Source organism: Cydia splendana, chromosome 18 (genome assembly GCF_910591565.1).
Source record: "Cydia splendana chromosome 18, ilCydSple1.2, whole genome shotgun sequence".
Classification (NCBI taxonomy): domain Eukaryota; kingdom Metazoa; phylum Arthropoda; class Insecta; order Lepidoptera; family Tortricidae; genus Cydia; species Cydia splendana.
In genome coordinates, this window is record NC_085977.1 from 8,822,917 (window position 1) to 8,839,567 (window position 16,651).

The window sequence follows — 16,651 nt, forward strand, 5'->3', positions numbered from 1 at the left end:
TAAATACAAGACGCGCTAGTAAAAAGTGGCAACATTTTCTTACTTTTTTTTGTCTTGAATTACGTTTTGCATTATATATTACTTCAATCTGTTGTTGTTAATATAATAAGCTACAAAAAAACATTAGAAAACTAAGGGATTCAGATCGAAGGTCATTCGCGTGGGGTAGCCCCTTAATATATCCTGAACATCAGAATTCATCACCAAATATTTATCTAACGCATATGCACAAATCTTGTTTCAATTAAATGATCTTCTTTAATTAAATTGGCAAGTTATCTTCTTGATACAGCCGAATTTGACCATTTTAATACATTTTAAACGTTATAATAGGCACATTTTCCTTGTTTTTGAAAATACCGGGATCCCGGTATTTCATTAAAAAATACCGGTATTGAAAAATCTGTTTAAACAGACGGGATCCCGGTATTTCGGGATCCCGGTATTGGAAGCCCTAATCTGCTCGGTATTCTAAACCATGCCTTTGACACGGGAGAGATCCCAGTTGACTGGAAGACCCAAGTTATTATCCCAATCCTAAAACCGTCTAAAAACCCAGACGAAGCTAGCTCATATCGCCCGATTGCTCTTTCCGCGACAATGGGAAAGATATTAGAGCATCTGGTTAAAAATAGATTGGAATGGTTTGTGGAAAACAAGGGTATTCTAGCTGACACGCAGTTTGGCTTCCGAAAGGGTCGTAGTACAATGGACAGCTTAAATATCTTAGCAACTGATATCCGACTAACCCTTTCAAAAAACGAATATCTGCTGGGATGTTTTCTAGATATCTCTGCGGCCTACGACAATGTCCTTCTTCCGGTGCTCAGGGCAAAAATGCTACATCTGAGCATTCCGCGAAGATTGTACATATTGTCACCAAATTGTTCATGGGTAGGTCAATTAAAATTAGGAATGGTAATTCCTATTACCCACCTCGAACTTTGTGGCGTGACCTCCCGCAAGGATCGGTACTCAGCCCCCTGCTTTACAGTATCTACACCTACGACTTAGAGCAATCTGTCCTATCCTTCTGTAATATCTTGCAGTATGCTGATGACCTAGTCTTATACACCTCAGCAAAGTCAATGGACAAAGCCACTGCTAGTCTTAATACAGCTTTGGGTTACCTCAAGGATTGGCTTGATGAACATGGTTTGACCCTATCGCCAACAAAAAGCTGTGTAGTGACTTTCAGTCGCAGAAGGACCATGCCTGACGCAGATGTCCGTTATGGTGGTGTGATGATTCCAAATAAAGAGTCAGTAAAATTTCTAGGTGTTATTTTAGATCATAAAATGTCTGGCACCTCACACCACAAATATGTACTGGGTAAATGTGAGAAAAATATTAATATTCTTCGAGCATTGTCGGGTGTCTGGTGGGGTTCCCATCCTTATTGCCAGAAGCTAATATACAATGCCATCATACGTAGCCATATAGACTATGGGGCATTTTTAATGGAACCCTGTAATAAGGATGGTCTAGATAAATTAGATCTTATACAGGCTAAATGTTTAAGGATCATACTAGGTGCTATGCTTCCCTCTCCCAAAAATGGCATGCAGGTGGAAGGTGTTGAACCGCCGTTGGCTCTACGCAGACAATACCTCGCCGACAGGTTCTTGATCAAAGCCAGCTCTTACAACAACCACTTGCTGCTCCCACGCTTGCAGGCGCTGGCACTGGAGGTCACTGAAAGCAGATATTGGACATATAAAGCCTTTCCCAGAATAGTAATTTCTTTTTCAAAATTAATTAATATCCACCCCAGTTTATATCAATCTGGTGCTAACCCATTATTTGAAGTGGCATTTGAGACCCTAATTTACTCACCAAAGGTCATATTAGACATAGGAATTTTCAAAGATGATCCAGGAGCAAACAATAAATTTAATAAATTTTTAGATAAATGGCAAGATTACTTACCGGTTTTTACTGACGCTTCTAAGGTGGATCCTGCAAGATGTGTGGGAGCAGCGGTGTGGATTCCACGGTACAATATCGTCCTTCCATTTAAATGCCCTCCTCAAGCGTCCATTTTCACAGGTGAGGCAGTTGCTATTCTTGAGGCTGTCAAATATGCAGACACACATAACATTAAAAAAACAATTATCTTTTCTGACAGTAGGAGTTGCCTGCAGGCAATAGTAGGCAATCAATTAAAATTTAAAGCCAAATTTCCTTTGATTCTTGAAATTAAAGCTGTGCTACGTAGGTGTGAATCGAGGGGCCTACATATTGTTCTCGGATGGGTTCCAAGCCACTGTGGTATTAGAGGCAATGAGGTGGCTGATATATGGGCAAAACGGGCGATTGAGATTGGTTCACTAAAACGGGAAACTTACAGTACTGACCTGTTGAGTTGTGCACTATCTGATATGTTTAATACATGGCAGAGGCAATGGGATATCTCTAGATTGGAGACTGGTAAACATTATGGCTGTGTACAACCTCGAATTACTCGAAAACCATGGTTCTATCGATTCCGTACTTCTCCAAAGTGGGTAATATCCACCATTTGCCGTTTACGCTTAGGCAAAGTATGTACTCCGTTATTTCTGGCTATGATTGGTGTCCGTGCGAACTCATTGTGTGAATGTGGGTTGGATGAGGGCAACTTGGACCACATCTTCTTTGCTTGTACAAAATGTAGCTACTCACTATACGATGTACTACCCGAAAATGTTCCACGACCTATATGCTTTAGCTCGCTTCTTTGTCACATGGATACTAAGCTAACTTCTATTCTAATTAAATATTTACAAACAAATAACATAAAACTCTAAATATTGTCTTATCTCTTCTAATTTAATGCGTATAATTCATGTCAATCTATACTCGTTTTATTCTAAACTCTATATTTCTATATTATATATATCGTTTTCTTCTCTTCCACTTCCTTCATGTTGGCACTACTAACGTTCTGTCATCCGCTTCCCGCTTTTTTGCTAATCGTTGTATTCGTCATGTGTTCGTCTGTGATGTTCATAACAATTATTTGTTTTTAAGTTTCCCCGACTACATCCTCCCAAAAATGCAAAATTATTATACCGAACATTCTCCTCACGTGTGAAAGTCAACACCGACATTGGCAAATCCACCCTGTGCAAAATTCCAGGGAGTAAGCCAGAAAAAAAAAAAAAAAAAATGTGCGTTCCAATATGGTTCCAACGATAATCGTAAGAGTATCTCTATTTGGTGATTATTCTCTTTGTTAAAAAATGGTTAAAAACAACGTTTTGAAATGACATGTGTGACACAAGTAATATAAAATAAAGCCAACGAAACTATACCAGTAGCCAGTAGGTAATTTTAAAATTGTACAGTACCAGCATATAATATTGTGAAGCCAAAATGGACAATAACCAGTTACTAACCGATATGGAGAATATCTAAAGCTTGTTCAGTTTCAAGACAAAATACATAAGCCCCAAATGTGCTATAGGGGGTGCGCGTAGGAGGGTCTACCATCTTGTGGCCTGTATCGGAAACATGAACTGTACATATTTACACTTCGCGCCAAAGCAAGTGCTGCTCTCTACAGTTTACGTACGTTTTCTAGTGCACTGTAGGTTCTGCCATCTTGTGGGCTACATTGGAAACTTGACATTTACACTTCGCGCCAATAAACAGAAGGCTATTGTGCTGCTCCCTACAATTCATGCACGTATGTGTGAAAAAAAGCCTGTTACCTTTGAAAAACAGCTTAGCAACTAGGACGAGCCGACTTGTTTGATGACTGTGTGTATAAAATGTTAAATGTGAAGCTATTTACCTACATTGGTTACGGTTATTCAGATTTTCTTATTCAGACTTACTTCCACTCGAGTACTTGTGCATGTGAGTGATGGACTGATGGTGTACCGAAATGACACTTAAACTGACTGTGTATATGAGGACGACACATTTCATGAAGGCGTTAAAATCAGGTAAGTAGACAATATTAATTAAAAACGAGGGAATAATAAAATGCGACTCACTATTATAGTCGTACCTAAGTAATAATCCATAACTCGCATACCTACAACGACACATCATTGTCATAACAATAATCCTAGCATAGGCTCTAAAACCTAAATGGTATGATGCTTAAACTAATAACGCATAGACGGATAGTCTCCATACGGCTAACCTGCCAAAAGTGAAGCCGAAACACGATCGATGTGTCCGTGGAACGCTCGTGTTTTACGCTCAGCAAACACACACATACATACAAAATATGTTGCCAGTATTCATTTACTTCTCTCAAAGTAGGGGAATTTTAACAACATCACACTTGGTTATTAATAATTTGGAAGTGTGTAGATTCGATTTTGTAGCAAAAGCTTTTTGTTTATTTTGGGATTTGTTGCATTTCTGTACTTTGTGAAATAAGGATTAAATAAATAGCTGATAAGTTTTTACTATTTTTATTTATTTAACAAATGTGCATAAAATAATAAGAATAAATTTAAATAGGACAGAGCATATTCGACTGTGTTCAGTCCGTTTCCAATGTTTCCATATTGCGTCATTCCGATTTAGTCTATTTTTTTCCTTCCATCTCGCAGACAGAAGTAGATCAGTCAGAAAACTGAAACGAACATGACACAAAATAAAAATAAGAAAAAAGTAAATACTTACCTAAATAATTAACTTAATTATAATTTTCTATAATTATACAATGAAATTTAATGGAGCGTATTTATTTTAGAATGTAGACGTCATGTCCCATTTGGAGGAAAAAATATTCACTACACTGGCAACATTTAGAAGAAATGGCGGCTGACGAAAATTTGGATTTTTGTATTTACGATTATGTAAAAATATCACATTAAACTCGATACTTACGCGTGAAATGTAATATTAAGCGGTTTGTATTTATTATATGATGTGTTGTGACACCCATTCACTGTACAAACAACCATCTTTCCTGTAGTTTTTGATTTTTAAACGGGAGGTGTACACACACCGATTTGACTTTGAGTACTGCGAGGGCCGTTCGAATACGATGATGCGAGTGTGACGTGACGTCGCACTTGAAATGGCTTCACTGGGGGTGTACGAACTAGGAATCTATGCCTTATAAATCTATGGTATGATGTATATCATACTCGTAACCTAAATGGTATGGTATATAAATTATATAATATTAGGTACTCGAATAAAAACCTATAACTGCCGAGTGCCCACTGCTCTCCCTTCCTGGCTTTAAGCCGACCACTGACTAACAGTCCGCCGGCCGATATCGTCCGGCGGCCTGTTAGTCAGTGGTCGGCTTTATACTAATAAGTATAGAGATATAAGTATGTAAGCTTAGAGTCCTCACTCCATACATGGCTTCTCATTTAATAACAACTAGTGGGTCTGTGAGCTGTAGACCTCGCAATATTGATAAGCTTAACACATTCATTGCCACTAAGTGCTACGGGTTAATTACGCTCGTAGCGCGTAACCACGGTTTTATCGTATGTAGCGCGTAGTCGCTACGAACAGTATACCCGACAGTCGGGTTCATGGCCCTGAATGTGTTAAAACATGTAAAAACAAAAAAAAACTTACTTCGTCGAGTCATTATCACAGCATACTCACAGTAGTCTTAAGTGCCATAAACCCTAATGACACTTAAGTCTTTTATACCAATTTCCACCAATTTGAGAATTAACCAAAAAACGAAAGGATAGAAAAACTCTATGTAACTACTGAACCTGCTCACAAAATTTCACGTGAATCGGTTGAGAATTATGACCAGAGCCTCTACCATCAGTTTTAACATTGACATAACGCTCACGTCGACGTAATTTACTTTCTGTACATCTCGCTTCCACTATTGCTCGCATATGCGAGTACGAGCGAGATGCATAGAAAGTAAGTTACGTAAACGTGAGCGTTATGTCAATGTCAAAACTGGTGGTAGCCGTACTGTAGAGGAGAATATCTGGACATAGGAAAGCAGTTTGCCCAAGTCAAAACGGAGACCTTCGCTAATTAACTAATTATTGGGGTTCTGTACCTCAAAAGGAAAAAAGGGGACCCTTATAGAATCACTCTTGCGCCTGTCTGTCTGTCCGTCTGTCACAGCCCATTTTCTCCAAAAGTACTGGACCAATTAAGTTGAAATTTGGTACACATATGTAAATTCGTGACCCAAAGACGGATTTTCCGTAAACAAATGAATTTTAAACATGGAGGCCACTTTTGGGGGGTAAATGAGAAAATTTAAAAATAATGTTTTTTAAACTATATCGTGTTACATATCAAATGAAAGAGCTCGTTTTGAAAATCTCAATTATATTTTTTTTGTAGGTATGTATTTAAAAATAAATAGTTTAGAAGTTATTTCGTTATATTTCTCTCTCTCTCTCTCTCTCTCTCTCTCTCTCTATACATAATAGTTCTTTACCTATAGATGACAGGAAAACCTATTAGAAATATGCTGTCAAGCGTGAGTCGAACTAATTACTTAGTTTTTGATCCGACCCCTACGGGTTTTTTAAAGGCAATTCACTCGCGTTTCACATATAAAAAATACAATAAGTTTTGAACGTTACTTGCTTAAAACTGAATCTTATCATAAATAAGTTTTCGCAAAGCTCGCTAGGTAAGTATTAAAAATAAATAAATGTGTTTTGATCTAGATATGTATGGATTGAGCACTCTAACCTTATTGATCCTCTATGCTTATACTTACGACTGCTATTCATTTGTTACTTACCACTTAAATAGTTAGCACTTAGTACTTAGTAGGTTTCTTTATATTTATTGTTCCTATAGTCGTGTCAGCGAACGGTCTCATAGCGAAGAGTCTCGACCAACACCTAGAGAGACTCTCGCTGGGTGGTTGGATCAAGGGTCAGATGCAGAAGGCGGTAATTTTGGACACGGCGCGTATAGTACGTCGATTCCTCACTCTGCGGCCCTGACCACCGGCAGCTTGGACCCTGCCTCGCTGCCGGCGGCACCCTAGGTTAGGTTTTTAGGGTTCCGTACCCTAGGGTAAAACGGGACCCTATTACTAAGACTCCGCTGTCCGTCCGTCCGTCTGTCACCAGGCTGTATCTCACGAACCGTGATAGCTAGATAGTTGAAATTTTCACAGATGATGTATTTCTGTTGCCGCTATAACAACAAATACTAAAAACAGAATAAAATAAAGATTTAAGTGGGGCTCTCATACAACAAACGTGATTTTTGACCGAAGTTAAGCAACGTCGGGCGGAGTCAGTACTTGGATGGGTGACCGTTTTTTTTTTGCCGTTTTTTGCATTATGGTACGGAACCCTTCGTGCGCGAGTCCGACTAGCACTTGCCCGGTTTTTTATAATGTGTTTATATGTAAGTATTTTTTATTGTTTTGTAAGTGTTTTTATATTCTACTTTTATATTCATATTATAAAAACCCTAGCCTAAGAAGAATGATGAATAAAGGAAATAATAATAATACCTTTAAACGAGCAATTCTTGTATATTTATTTATTTATATGTATATATATTTCGGGAATCTCAGAAACATCTCTAACGATTTCGATAAAATTTGCTATATGGGGGTTTTCGGGGGCGAACAATCGATCTAGCTAGGTCTTATCTCTGGGAAAACGCGCATTATTGTGATTTTATATGTTTTCCGACCAAAGCTCGGTCTCCCAGATATTACCTATTTATTATAGTATAGTAGGTACTGGTTTATTCGTTGATTAATTATTTTATTTTGTGTCACTTTAATTGACGTAGTTACTTATTTCGAGGAAACTAACGTGTAGGTAAGTTAAAAGGTTAGAACTATTTATAAAAATATATGTACCTATAGGCTTAGGCACTTAACCAATCATTTGTGTATTACAATAAATTTCAATCTAATCACACTAGCACTAAAAGGCGTCTAGTGATTAATGTTTCACTCTGTTGAATTAAGCTTAATGGCAAGGGAGGGAAGCGACAGGCATTTTACTTAGTCTTGCATTCAACATCGAGCGAATTGTGTTATAAGTGTAAAATGGGAAAGTATCGTCTCAGTTGTGTTTTTCTTTGCCTGGTCCAATTTTGCTTCAGCGTTGTTGGTCTAGCTACTGGAGAGAAATAATGTGGACTGTATAACTTATGTAAGAATATATTAAAACCTATAATTGACCGTTACAATATAAAACAGAGCGCGGCGCGTACCGTTAATCGCGAGCGGGACGGGCGCGAGCCGTCGTGTTTCGTGTGCCGCGGTTGGTGAGAGAATGTATGCGCGGTGCGCGGGCCGCGGGACGCGGGCGCGGCCGCGGTTGGACGACCGGTTCTGCTCCGAGCGTCCAGGACTTATGATGATGATGCGCTGGTGCTATCGGCACCATATACTCCCGGCGTTGAAGACCCATTGTCTTCAAGACTGTAGATCGGAAGAGGGCATATTGTATTAAAGGCTCGACGTATGATTCCCTTCTTTGTCTTGATGTCTGCTACTCTGGCGACTCCATCTTTCCCAGGTAGCACGTTGACGATACGGCCCATCAACCACATGAGAGGCGGTTGGTTGTTCTCCTTAACTACCACCATGGTCCCAACTTCAAGCTTTCCTCTTGAGTGGCGCCATTTCGTTCTCTGCTGAAGGTTGAAGATGTATTCGTTTGAGAAACGATTCCAAAAGTGCTGTTTGAGAACTTCAATGCGATGGAACCTTTGGAGACTTGAGATGTTCTGGCTGGAGGCTTGACGATGTGGCACCGACGTGAGAGATCTCCCAATAAGAAAATGTGACGGAGTAAGGGGTGTAAGGTCAGAGGGGTCGTCGGAAAGGGGGGTAAGAGGCCGTGAATTTAAAATTGCTTCGACCTGACTGAGGCATGTTGACATTTCTTCAAATGTGAGATGCGTAAGGCCTAACACTCTACGTAAATGATGCTTGACCGACTTTACAGCGGACTCCCATAAGCCGCCAAAATGAGGCGTGTACGCGGGAATAAAAGAGAAGTTAATACCTTCAGCGGTCCTATCCTTGGCTAAATCTTGATTCAGCACGTTAGCGAGCTCGTTGGCAGCGCCAACAAAGGTAGTACCATTGTCCGAGAATATGGTTCTCGGCTTCCCTCGACGAGCTATAAACCGATCGAGCGCTGCAATAAAAGCTTCTTTAGTAAGATCAGAGACAAGCTCCAAATGAAGTGCCCGTGTTGCTAAGCAAACGAAAATACAAATATAAGCTTTCACGAGCTTGCAGCCTCTACCCTTGCGATCGGCTATCAAAATAGGTCCTGCGTAGTCGGTGCCTGTTTCGATAAATGGAAATTCGAGATGTAACCGCTCCTTTGGTAAGTTTCCCATTACAGGTTGGATCGTTTCTGCCTTAAGCCTAATGCAGCGGATACATTGTCGAACAGTATTCTTTACTAAATTGAGACCCCCAAGAGGCCAGTACCTTTGACGTAAGACTGACATAAGTAACTGAGGACCTGCATGGAGGGCGCGGAGATGCAACGTCCTGACTAATAGCTTTACTATAGGTTGCTTACAACAAACAATTATAGGGTGTTTAACACCGTAATCGTAAAAGGAATTACTAAGTCGACCGCCAACTCTGATAAGGCCAGAGTCGTAAAATGGGGCCAACGATTTAAGTCGACTGTGTTTTGGTAACTCTTTTCCAGATTTCAGTCGTTCATACTCTTCAGGAAAGGCGGTTTGCTGAGACATGCGAAGGATCAAGGTTGATGCAGCAGATAATTCAGATGCAGTAAGGTAACCCTGTTTTCTATTACTAGCATTTCGACAATTGTGCGTGAATCTATTTATGTAGGCAATTACCCGCTGTATCTTTGCATAATCTGAGCGATTGTTAATCAAGGTTTGAATGGCATTGGCGTTATCTGAATTGGATGAAGTAATGACGAATGATTTATGTGTTATAATCTCTGGTAATGTGGTTTCCCTTTCAGAACCAGGTGCAGTCGGCCAATGTGAAGGATCTGACGCTAAAAAGGACGGCCCTGACCACCATAAAGACGAGGTTTGTATAAGGTCCGCATCAAGACCCCGAGACACGAGATCAGCTGAATTTTCTTTAGAAGGAACGTAACGCCAACATTTTGGTTGGTAGCTATCTTGTATCTCAGAGATACGGTTTTTTACGAACGGCCTTAGAAGAGCCGGAGATGATTTTAACCACCCAAGGACAATCATGGAGTCGCACCAAAATATGCAACGTTCTGGTTTCAAGGTCAGTGACTCCATGACCTTTGTGCACAGTCTTGATCCCAACAATGCTGCACAAAGTTCAAGGCGAGGGATGGTCGTAGCCTTAATAGGTGCGATTTTGCTTTTAGAGGCCAGAAGACGCACACACACAGAGCCATCCCCGGCCACGGAGCGGACATAAAGGCACGCTCCATATGCCTTTTCTGAGGCATCAGTAAAAATGTGAAATTCGATTGAAACAGATGATTCACATGATATCCATCTGGGTATATTTACATTATTTAGGTTAGGAAGTGATTTTGCAAAATTATTCCATGATGCAAGTAAGCTGCCTGAAAGAGGTTGATCCCAATCTATTTTGTCAACCCACAATTTTTGCATTAAAATTTTGGCTTCTACAATGCAAGGTGTAACTAAACCAAGAGGGTCAAATACCTGTGCTATGGCTGATAATATAGTGCGTTTGGTAACTACGGAAGGAACTGTGATGTTTATTTGAAAGGTTAAAGTGTCTTGAGTACAATGCCAGTTAATGCCAAGTGTTTTTGATAGTTCCTTTTCGCTTAAGTTAACTGTATGATTAAGAGGAGGTTCATTATTGATTTGCTTCAAAATTTGTTCACTATTAGATTGCCACTTTCTAAGATTGAATTTTGCTGAGCGAAGAGTGTCTGTGACCTTTTGACACAAAGACACGGTATCAGCAACTGAATGTGACCCTGACAGGAAGTCATCTACGTAAAAGTCTTTAGATATTGCATCTTGAGTTTGCTTGTCTGAAGATTCCTGCGCCAATTGGAGAAGACAGCGTGTGCTAAGATAAGGAGCCGATGCTGTACCATAAGTCACAGTATTAAGTGTGTAAATTTTTATGGGTTGCGAGGGGTTGGCTCGCCAAAGAATCTTTTGAAGAGACCGTTGTTCCTCGTCAACTAAGATTTGTCGGTACATTTTTTCTATGTCCGCAGACACGACAAACCTATGTTGACGGAATCTAAGTAGGATCGAGAATAAATCATCTTGAATCCTAGGACCTACTAGCTGGATGTCGTTGAGGGACTTTCCAGACGTGGTGGCAGCAGACGCGTCAAAAACCGCCCGCAGCTTGGTAGTCGTGCTAGATTCCCTCAAAATCCCATGGTGTGGTAGAAAGTATGATGGTCGCGAAGGGTCATGAAAACTTTCGCTCATGTGACCTAAGGTTTCATATTCAGTCATGAACTCAATGTACCGCTCTCTAAATAAAGGGTCCCTATCAAACTTTCGCTCTAAGGAAAGGAACCTGCGTCTAGCCAGTTCGAATGAGCTTCCCAATACGTCTGGTGACTCCTTCATCGGCAATGTGACTACAAAGCGTCCCTCTTCATCGCGTTTTGTTGTAGTGGTAAAGGTTTGCTCACAAGTATTTTCGTCTACGGTGAGATTATGTTTTGAAGGTATTGTGTCAAGCTCCCAAAACGGAGTAAGATCTATGCCCGTTTGCTGGTCATTAAGAAAGAAACAAACAGGATTATGAGGTTTATTAAGACTTGGCTGACACAAAGCCCCCACGACAAGCCAGCCAAGTTTTGTTTCAGCAAGGAGTGGATTTTGTTTTCCAAGATCTATACGCCCTGAACCAAGTACAGCCCAAAATATTTGAGCACCGACAAGAAGATTAATTGAAGACGGTTCATAATATGAGGGGTCAGCTAAACAAAGTCCTGAAGGAATAGGTATTTCATTAACGTCTAGAAATTGATCAGGAATGGTTTGTGTGACTTTTGGCAATATGTAACAATCAATGTCTGTCTTAAAAGTTCCATCGCGAGACTCCATATGAAGAGAGCAAGCCTGTACACTCTTTGACTGTTGATCGTTTAGACCAGACGTATTACAAGTAATAGGACGTGTTGGCAATGATAGCTTATTAGTCAAATTCTGCGAAATGTAATTTGCTGTGCTGCAATTATCCAGCATGATTCTCACTGTGTGCAACTGACCCTTGCTGTCACTGACCTTCACCAGAGCTGTGGAAAGCAATACATGTGGCGATGCGTTACCGACGACGTGATTGTTCGCAGACAATGCTACGTGTTCTGCAGGAATATTTGTGTCGTTATGTTTGTGCAACAACGTATTGTGCCTGACCTTGCAATATTTACAATGACTAAGACTGCATTTCGACTCATGATGTCCTGGGCGCAGGCAGTTAAGGCACACTTTATACTCCTTGGCCTTATTCCAACGTTGATCAACCGGCAAGGCTCTGAAGCTGTCACAATTAAAGATATAGTGGGTCTTGTTACACAAAGGACAAGGTTTAATATGATTTTTTGCACCGTCATATTGACTTGAAGAGGCTAAAAAACTTTTAGGCTTACTGACTGACGACTCTGCCTTCGACTTATTAGTTTTGGATTCTTCTAATGTTTCAAGAAGATTACACCTGTTACTCAAAAATGTAAGAAAATTGTCAAGTGAAGGAGGCTCTGACAATGAGTTCCTATGCTCCTCCCATTTTCTACTGGTAATGTTGTCTAACTTGGAGGACATTATATGGATGACTAATGTGTCCCAATGATTAACTGGCTGATCAAGGGTAGCCAATGCTCTAAGATTTTTATTTGCGGTGTCAACTATTTGACGAAGTCCTTGACAAGACTCCCGGTGAATCGGTTCTATGTTGAAAAGAGCTTGAACATGATTATTCACCAATAATTGTTTGTTGTCGTACCTGTCGCACAACAATTTCCATGCTGCATTATAATTTTCGGCTCTAAAATCTAAGCTACGTATTACTATGGCCGCACTTCCATGAAGAGAAGCGCGAAGGTAGTGGAATTTATTGATATCATCTATGCTTTTCTCCGTATGAATTAATGAGACGTAAATATCTTTAAATTCCAACCAATTTTGACAGCCGCCGCTAAAATGTGGTAGATTTATTTTTGGCAAACGTACGTTACTTTGTCTGCATGATATGACAGTAGGGCATTCATCGGAACCTACCTCAGACCTAGCGCTAGTGTACTCTTTAGCGCGCTGACTACGATGTCGCTCCAACAATTCCCGTGCGCTCGCGAGCTCGCGGTAGTAAGTCCCTTCAAACTGCTCTCGATCGGTATACAGCTCGCTCGGGTCCTCCACTAGCTGCTCCAACTCGCTCTGAAACGTGTCGTATGACTCATATAAAGCATCTATTTTATTTATGCGTAGGTCTAATTCGACCAATTGTGGTTCACTCAATTGATCACAAGATTTAGCTGTAGCTAAATAAGCAGTAAATTGCGTAAGCTTAGCTTTCACTGTACCACGTTTCTTAATTAATTCTTTGGTACGCACTTCTAAAGCCATTATGCAGTGAAAATTTTAAAAAGAAGAAGTAAAATGAAATTACTTAGTGTTCTAAGCAATATGTTACTCGTACCTAATGAAAGAAAATAGCAACACTATCCTCAACTTTGCTCTTAACTTTTTGCAGGCGTTAAATTTATTTAATACGATAAGCAACTTGTGAAATTGCAATTGAAAATTATAAGGATCTAAAACGCGTTTCTCGACCAACCCACTTTTTATTTTGAAAAATAATTACGATTTTAACTTTGATATATGATTAAATAAATTTGCAAAAACGACGACAATAATGATGGAAATTAAAAATAAAGCTATTAAAGACTGAACAAGATAACTTTAACATGCAACTAAGATCGAAGCACTTTTAAAATAATATGTTTTGTTTTGATTGTAATTTTAATGGAATGATTTGAAAGCTACTTACTTGTAATTTTTATGGGAATGCAAACTAAAGTAACGGGAATATTGGAATGATCTCACAGTTATGCTATCCGTAGTTGTAAGCCGGTAGGTAGTGAGCTCCAATCCTGGTGATTTTTCTGTCCGTGACCTTTATGATATACACTTGTATTTATATTGTTTGCACTCGTTGTTCACCCGGTGTTGCTTGTAGATCGACGATAATGCAGTTCTGAAGGGGCCGTGCACTTTGAAGTATTGATGATTACGGCGAAGAGGTCAGTTTTATTTATGTAGCAATCTCGAAGGCAACTGAAGACGGGCGATTGTAGATGTGCTTCTTACGATGCGCTGCGACCTCCACTCGTAAATCCGTCGTGATAAATCGCAGAACGACGGATGCGATATTAACGGTTTTATTTCAAATCGCGCTTGTAACGGTCCACTGTCATTTACTACGGCGTTTAAGGACCATATGTTGGTCTAGCTACTGGAGAGAAATAATGTGGACTGTATAACTTATGTAAGAATATATTAAAACCTATAATTGACCGTTACAATATAAAACAGAGCGCGGCGCGTACCGTTAATCGCGAGCGGGACGGGCGCGAGCCGTCGTGTTTCGTGTGCCGCGGTTGGTGAGAGAATGTATGCGCGGTGCGCGGGCCGCGGGACGCGGGCGCGGCCGCGGTTGGACGACCGGTTCTGCTCCGAGCGTCCAGGACTTATGATGATGATGCGCTGGTGCTATCGGCACCAAGCGTAGTACAAATTCATGAAGCCAATGAAGATACAGAAATTCATAAGTGCATAACAACGATAATACAACAAATTGAAATCTTGAATACCACAGATGTTACTTTAATAAACGTTAACCAGTCGCTGACCAAGGAGCTGCATTCCCTTTTGGAGCATCCTGTGAGATTTATTTCAAGATCGTTTTACTGGCCTAACGACACCCTGTACAATGATATCTACGTCATTCAGTGCAAGGATTATTTTATGTTCGCGCAAGGACTGGACTTAGTGAAACGAGATCCATTTTGGAATCCTCGAGCGAAGTTTATAATTGTTGTCGAATATATTGAAGATTTTCTTCAAGAGGTATCGGATTTCCTTATGTATAATCACATTTACGACGTGGCTCTTATTGCCTATGACGAAAATCAAAGTGTTGTGGTGTACACGTTTGGCTTAGAACATGATGAATGTGACCGACCTGTGTTCAAGATTCTGCAAGTATTGTCCCGTTGTTCAGAAATTCACAATGTAGACAAAATATATGTAGGGGCAAGAAAAACTAGCCTTCGAGGCTGTCATGTAAAATTTGTATCTCATAATTTTTGGCCTTTTGTATCGTTTAGCGGGGAGCCGACAATAGAGCAATATTTACTAGAATTGATTTATCAGTATGAAAATATCTCAGTGGAATTGATAAACTATGGAAATGTTGAAAATTTTGGGTCGCGCTTAGACAACTTTACCTATACAGGCATGCTGCATGAGATAGAAACATATAAAGTGGAAGGAGCTGTGGGTGGTTATGTACTGACATTAAATCGGATGTTAAACTTGGATTTCATAAATCCTTTTATGGTTGATCAACAAAAAGTTGTAATAGCTAGAGCAAATTTTCTTAGTAAGTGGTACGGTGTTCTAAAACAGCTTGGTGTTCTAACTGTATGGTCAATTTTCGCAACATTTGGTTTAGCTTGTGCCACAGTCATATTCATGAAAATATTTCAAAAACGGGTAAGGGATACGAGCCGAGACTTTCTTATCGTGTGGGGTTATTTTTTAGGTAACATTAGTCAAAATCTCAAATCCAAATCTGGAGTACCCTATAGGTTGGTATTACTGTCCATGCTTATATACGTATTCATTTTGACGTGTGCAATTCAAGCTTCTTTGCTAAGCGTTACCACGCAACCAATTCGAGATGATCAGCCAAACCTGGTAGAAGAAGTGTTTTCTAATTATAAGTTGATAGTGAGTCCCAGTCAACTTGCTTACTTGAAGAGCATTACCGCGGTGAATATAACGAACGCATTAACGACGTGCAAATTGACATTAGAATGTATGACGAAAGTAATGAGCAATCCCGACAAACGATTATTTACTGTTGCATCCGATATTTATCATCGAAGCTATGTTTGGAGATTTGCTGATGAAAATGGTGACCTCAAAATAACCAAAATTAAGGAATCACTTGTGGCAGTGCTACAGACGATGTATATTCGCCGGGGGTCTTCTCTAGCAGAGCCCTTCAATCGGCTACTGCTAAGGGCGATGTCTGGAGGCCTAATAGATAAATTCGTCGAATTACTTCATTACAGAGCGAGGTTAAAATACAAATTTCAGCGCAAGAAAAAGGGGCCTCAAACGCTGAAGGGACTTCGCGTAGTGTTCACGATTTTGATTTGTGGATACAGTATATCCTTTATTTCATTCATACTTGAATACTTACAATATAGATAGATTTCACAATATGGCTTTCTACTTGTAATTCATAATTATGTATATTCAAGATTTAGTCCGGTAGATTTGTCTTGATTTTCATCTTTAGGCTACGAAGCCTAGATTAATTTAGACTTAGAGCTATGCAAAAATTTACTTAAGGTGTTATTTTAACATGTACTCTTTTTATACCTTTTTAGAATAATAAATGTCATGAAAACTTCAATAAATGTATTTGGCGGTCTAAATGGAGTTTTTACAACTACCTAGCTTCACATCATTACCCAAATAAATACAATTCATA

At 39.8% G+C, this 16,651-nt stretch overlaps 2 protein-coding genes and 1 long non-coding RNA gene across 3 annotated transcripts; 1 reads left to right on the forward strand and 2 right to left on the reverse strand.

Annotated features, from left to right (window-relative positions):
- Positions 1 to 1,444: 1,444 nt before the first annotated feature.
- On the reverse strand, positions 1,445 to 3,080 carry LOC134799233 (uncharacterized). Its single transcript, XR_010145369.1, has 3 exons — positions 2,358 to 3,080; positions 1,930 to 2,073; positions 1,445 to 1,695 (listed from the first exon to the last, which is right to left on the reverse strand). It is a non-coding gene; the product is annotated as an uncharacterized LOC134799233 (long non-coding RNA).
- A 5,158-nt stretch (positions 3,081 to 8,238) lies between these two features.
- On the reverse strand, positions 8,239 to 13,533 carry LOC134799521 (uncharacterized). The gene has a single exon (XM_063771940.1). It carries the CDS (start codon positions 13,489 to 13,491, stop codon positions 8,284 to 8,286), a length of 5,208 nt encoding a protein of 1,735 aa, XP_063628010.1. The 5' UTR covers positions 13,492 to 13,533; the 3' UTR covers positions 8,239 to 8,283.
- A 1,124-nt stretch (positions 13,534 to 14,657) lies between these two features.
- Positions 14,658 to 16,368, forward strand: LOC134799651 (uncharacterized). Its single transcript, XM_063772091.1, has one exon. It carries the CDS (start codon positions 14,893 to 14,895, stop codon positions 16,366 to 16,368), a length of 1,476 nt encoding a protein of 491 aa, XP_063628161.1. The 5' UTR covers positions 14,658 to 14,892.
- The last annotated feature ends 283 nt before the right edge of the window (positions 16,369 to 16,651 follow it).

Bases quoted from the DNA above. Each gene is read 5' to 3' on its own strand.
- LOC134799521 (XM_063771940.1), bottom strand. From the start codon at position 13,491: ATGGCTTTAGAAGTGCGTACCAAAGAATTAATTAAGAAACGTGGTACA.
- LOC134799651 (XM_063772091.1), top strand. From the start codon at position 14,893: ATGTTCGCGCAAGGACTGGACTTAGTGAAACGAGATCCATTTTGGAAT.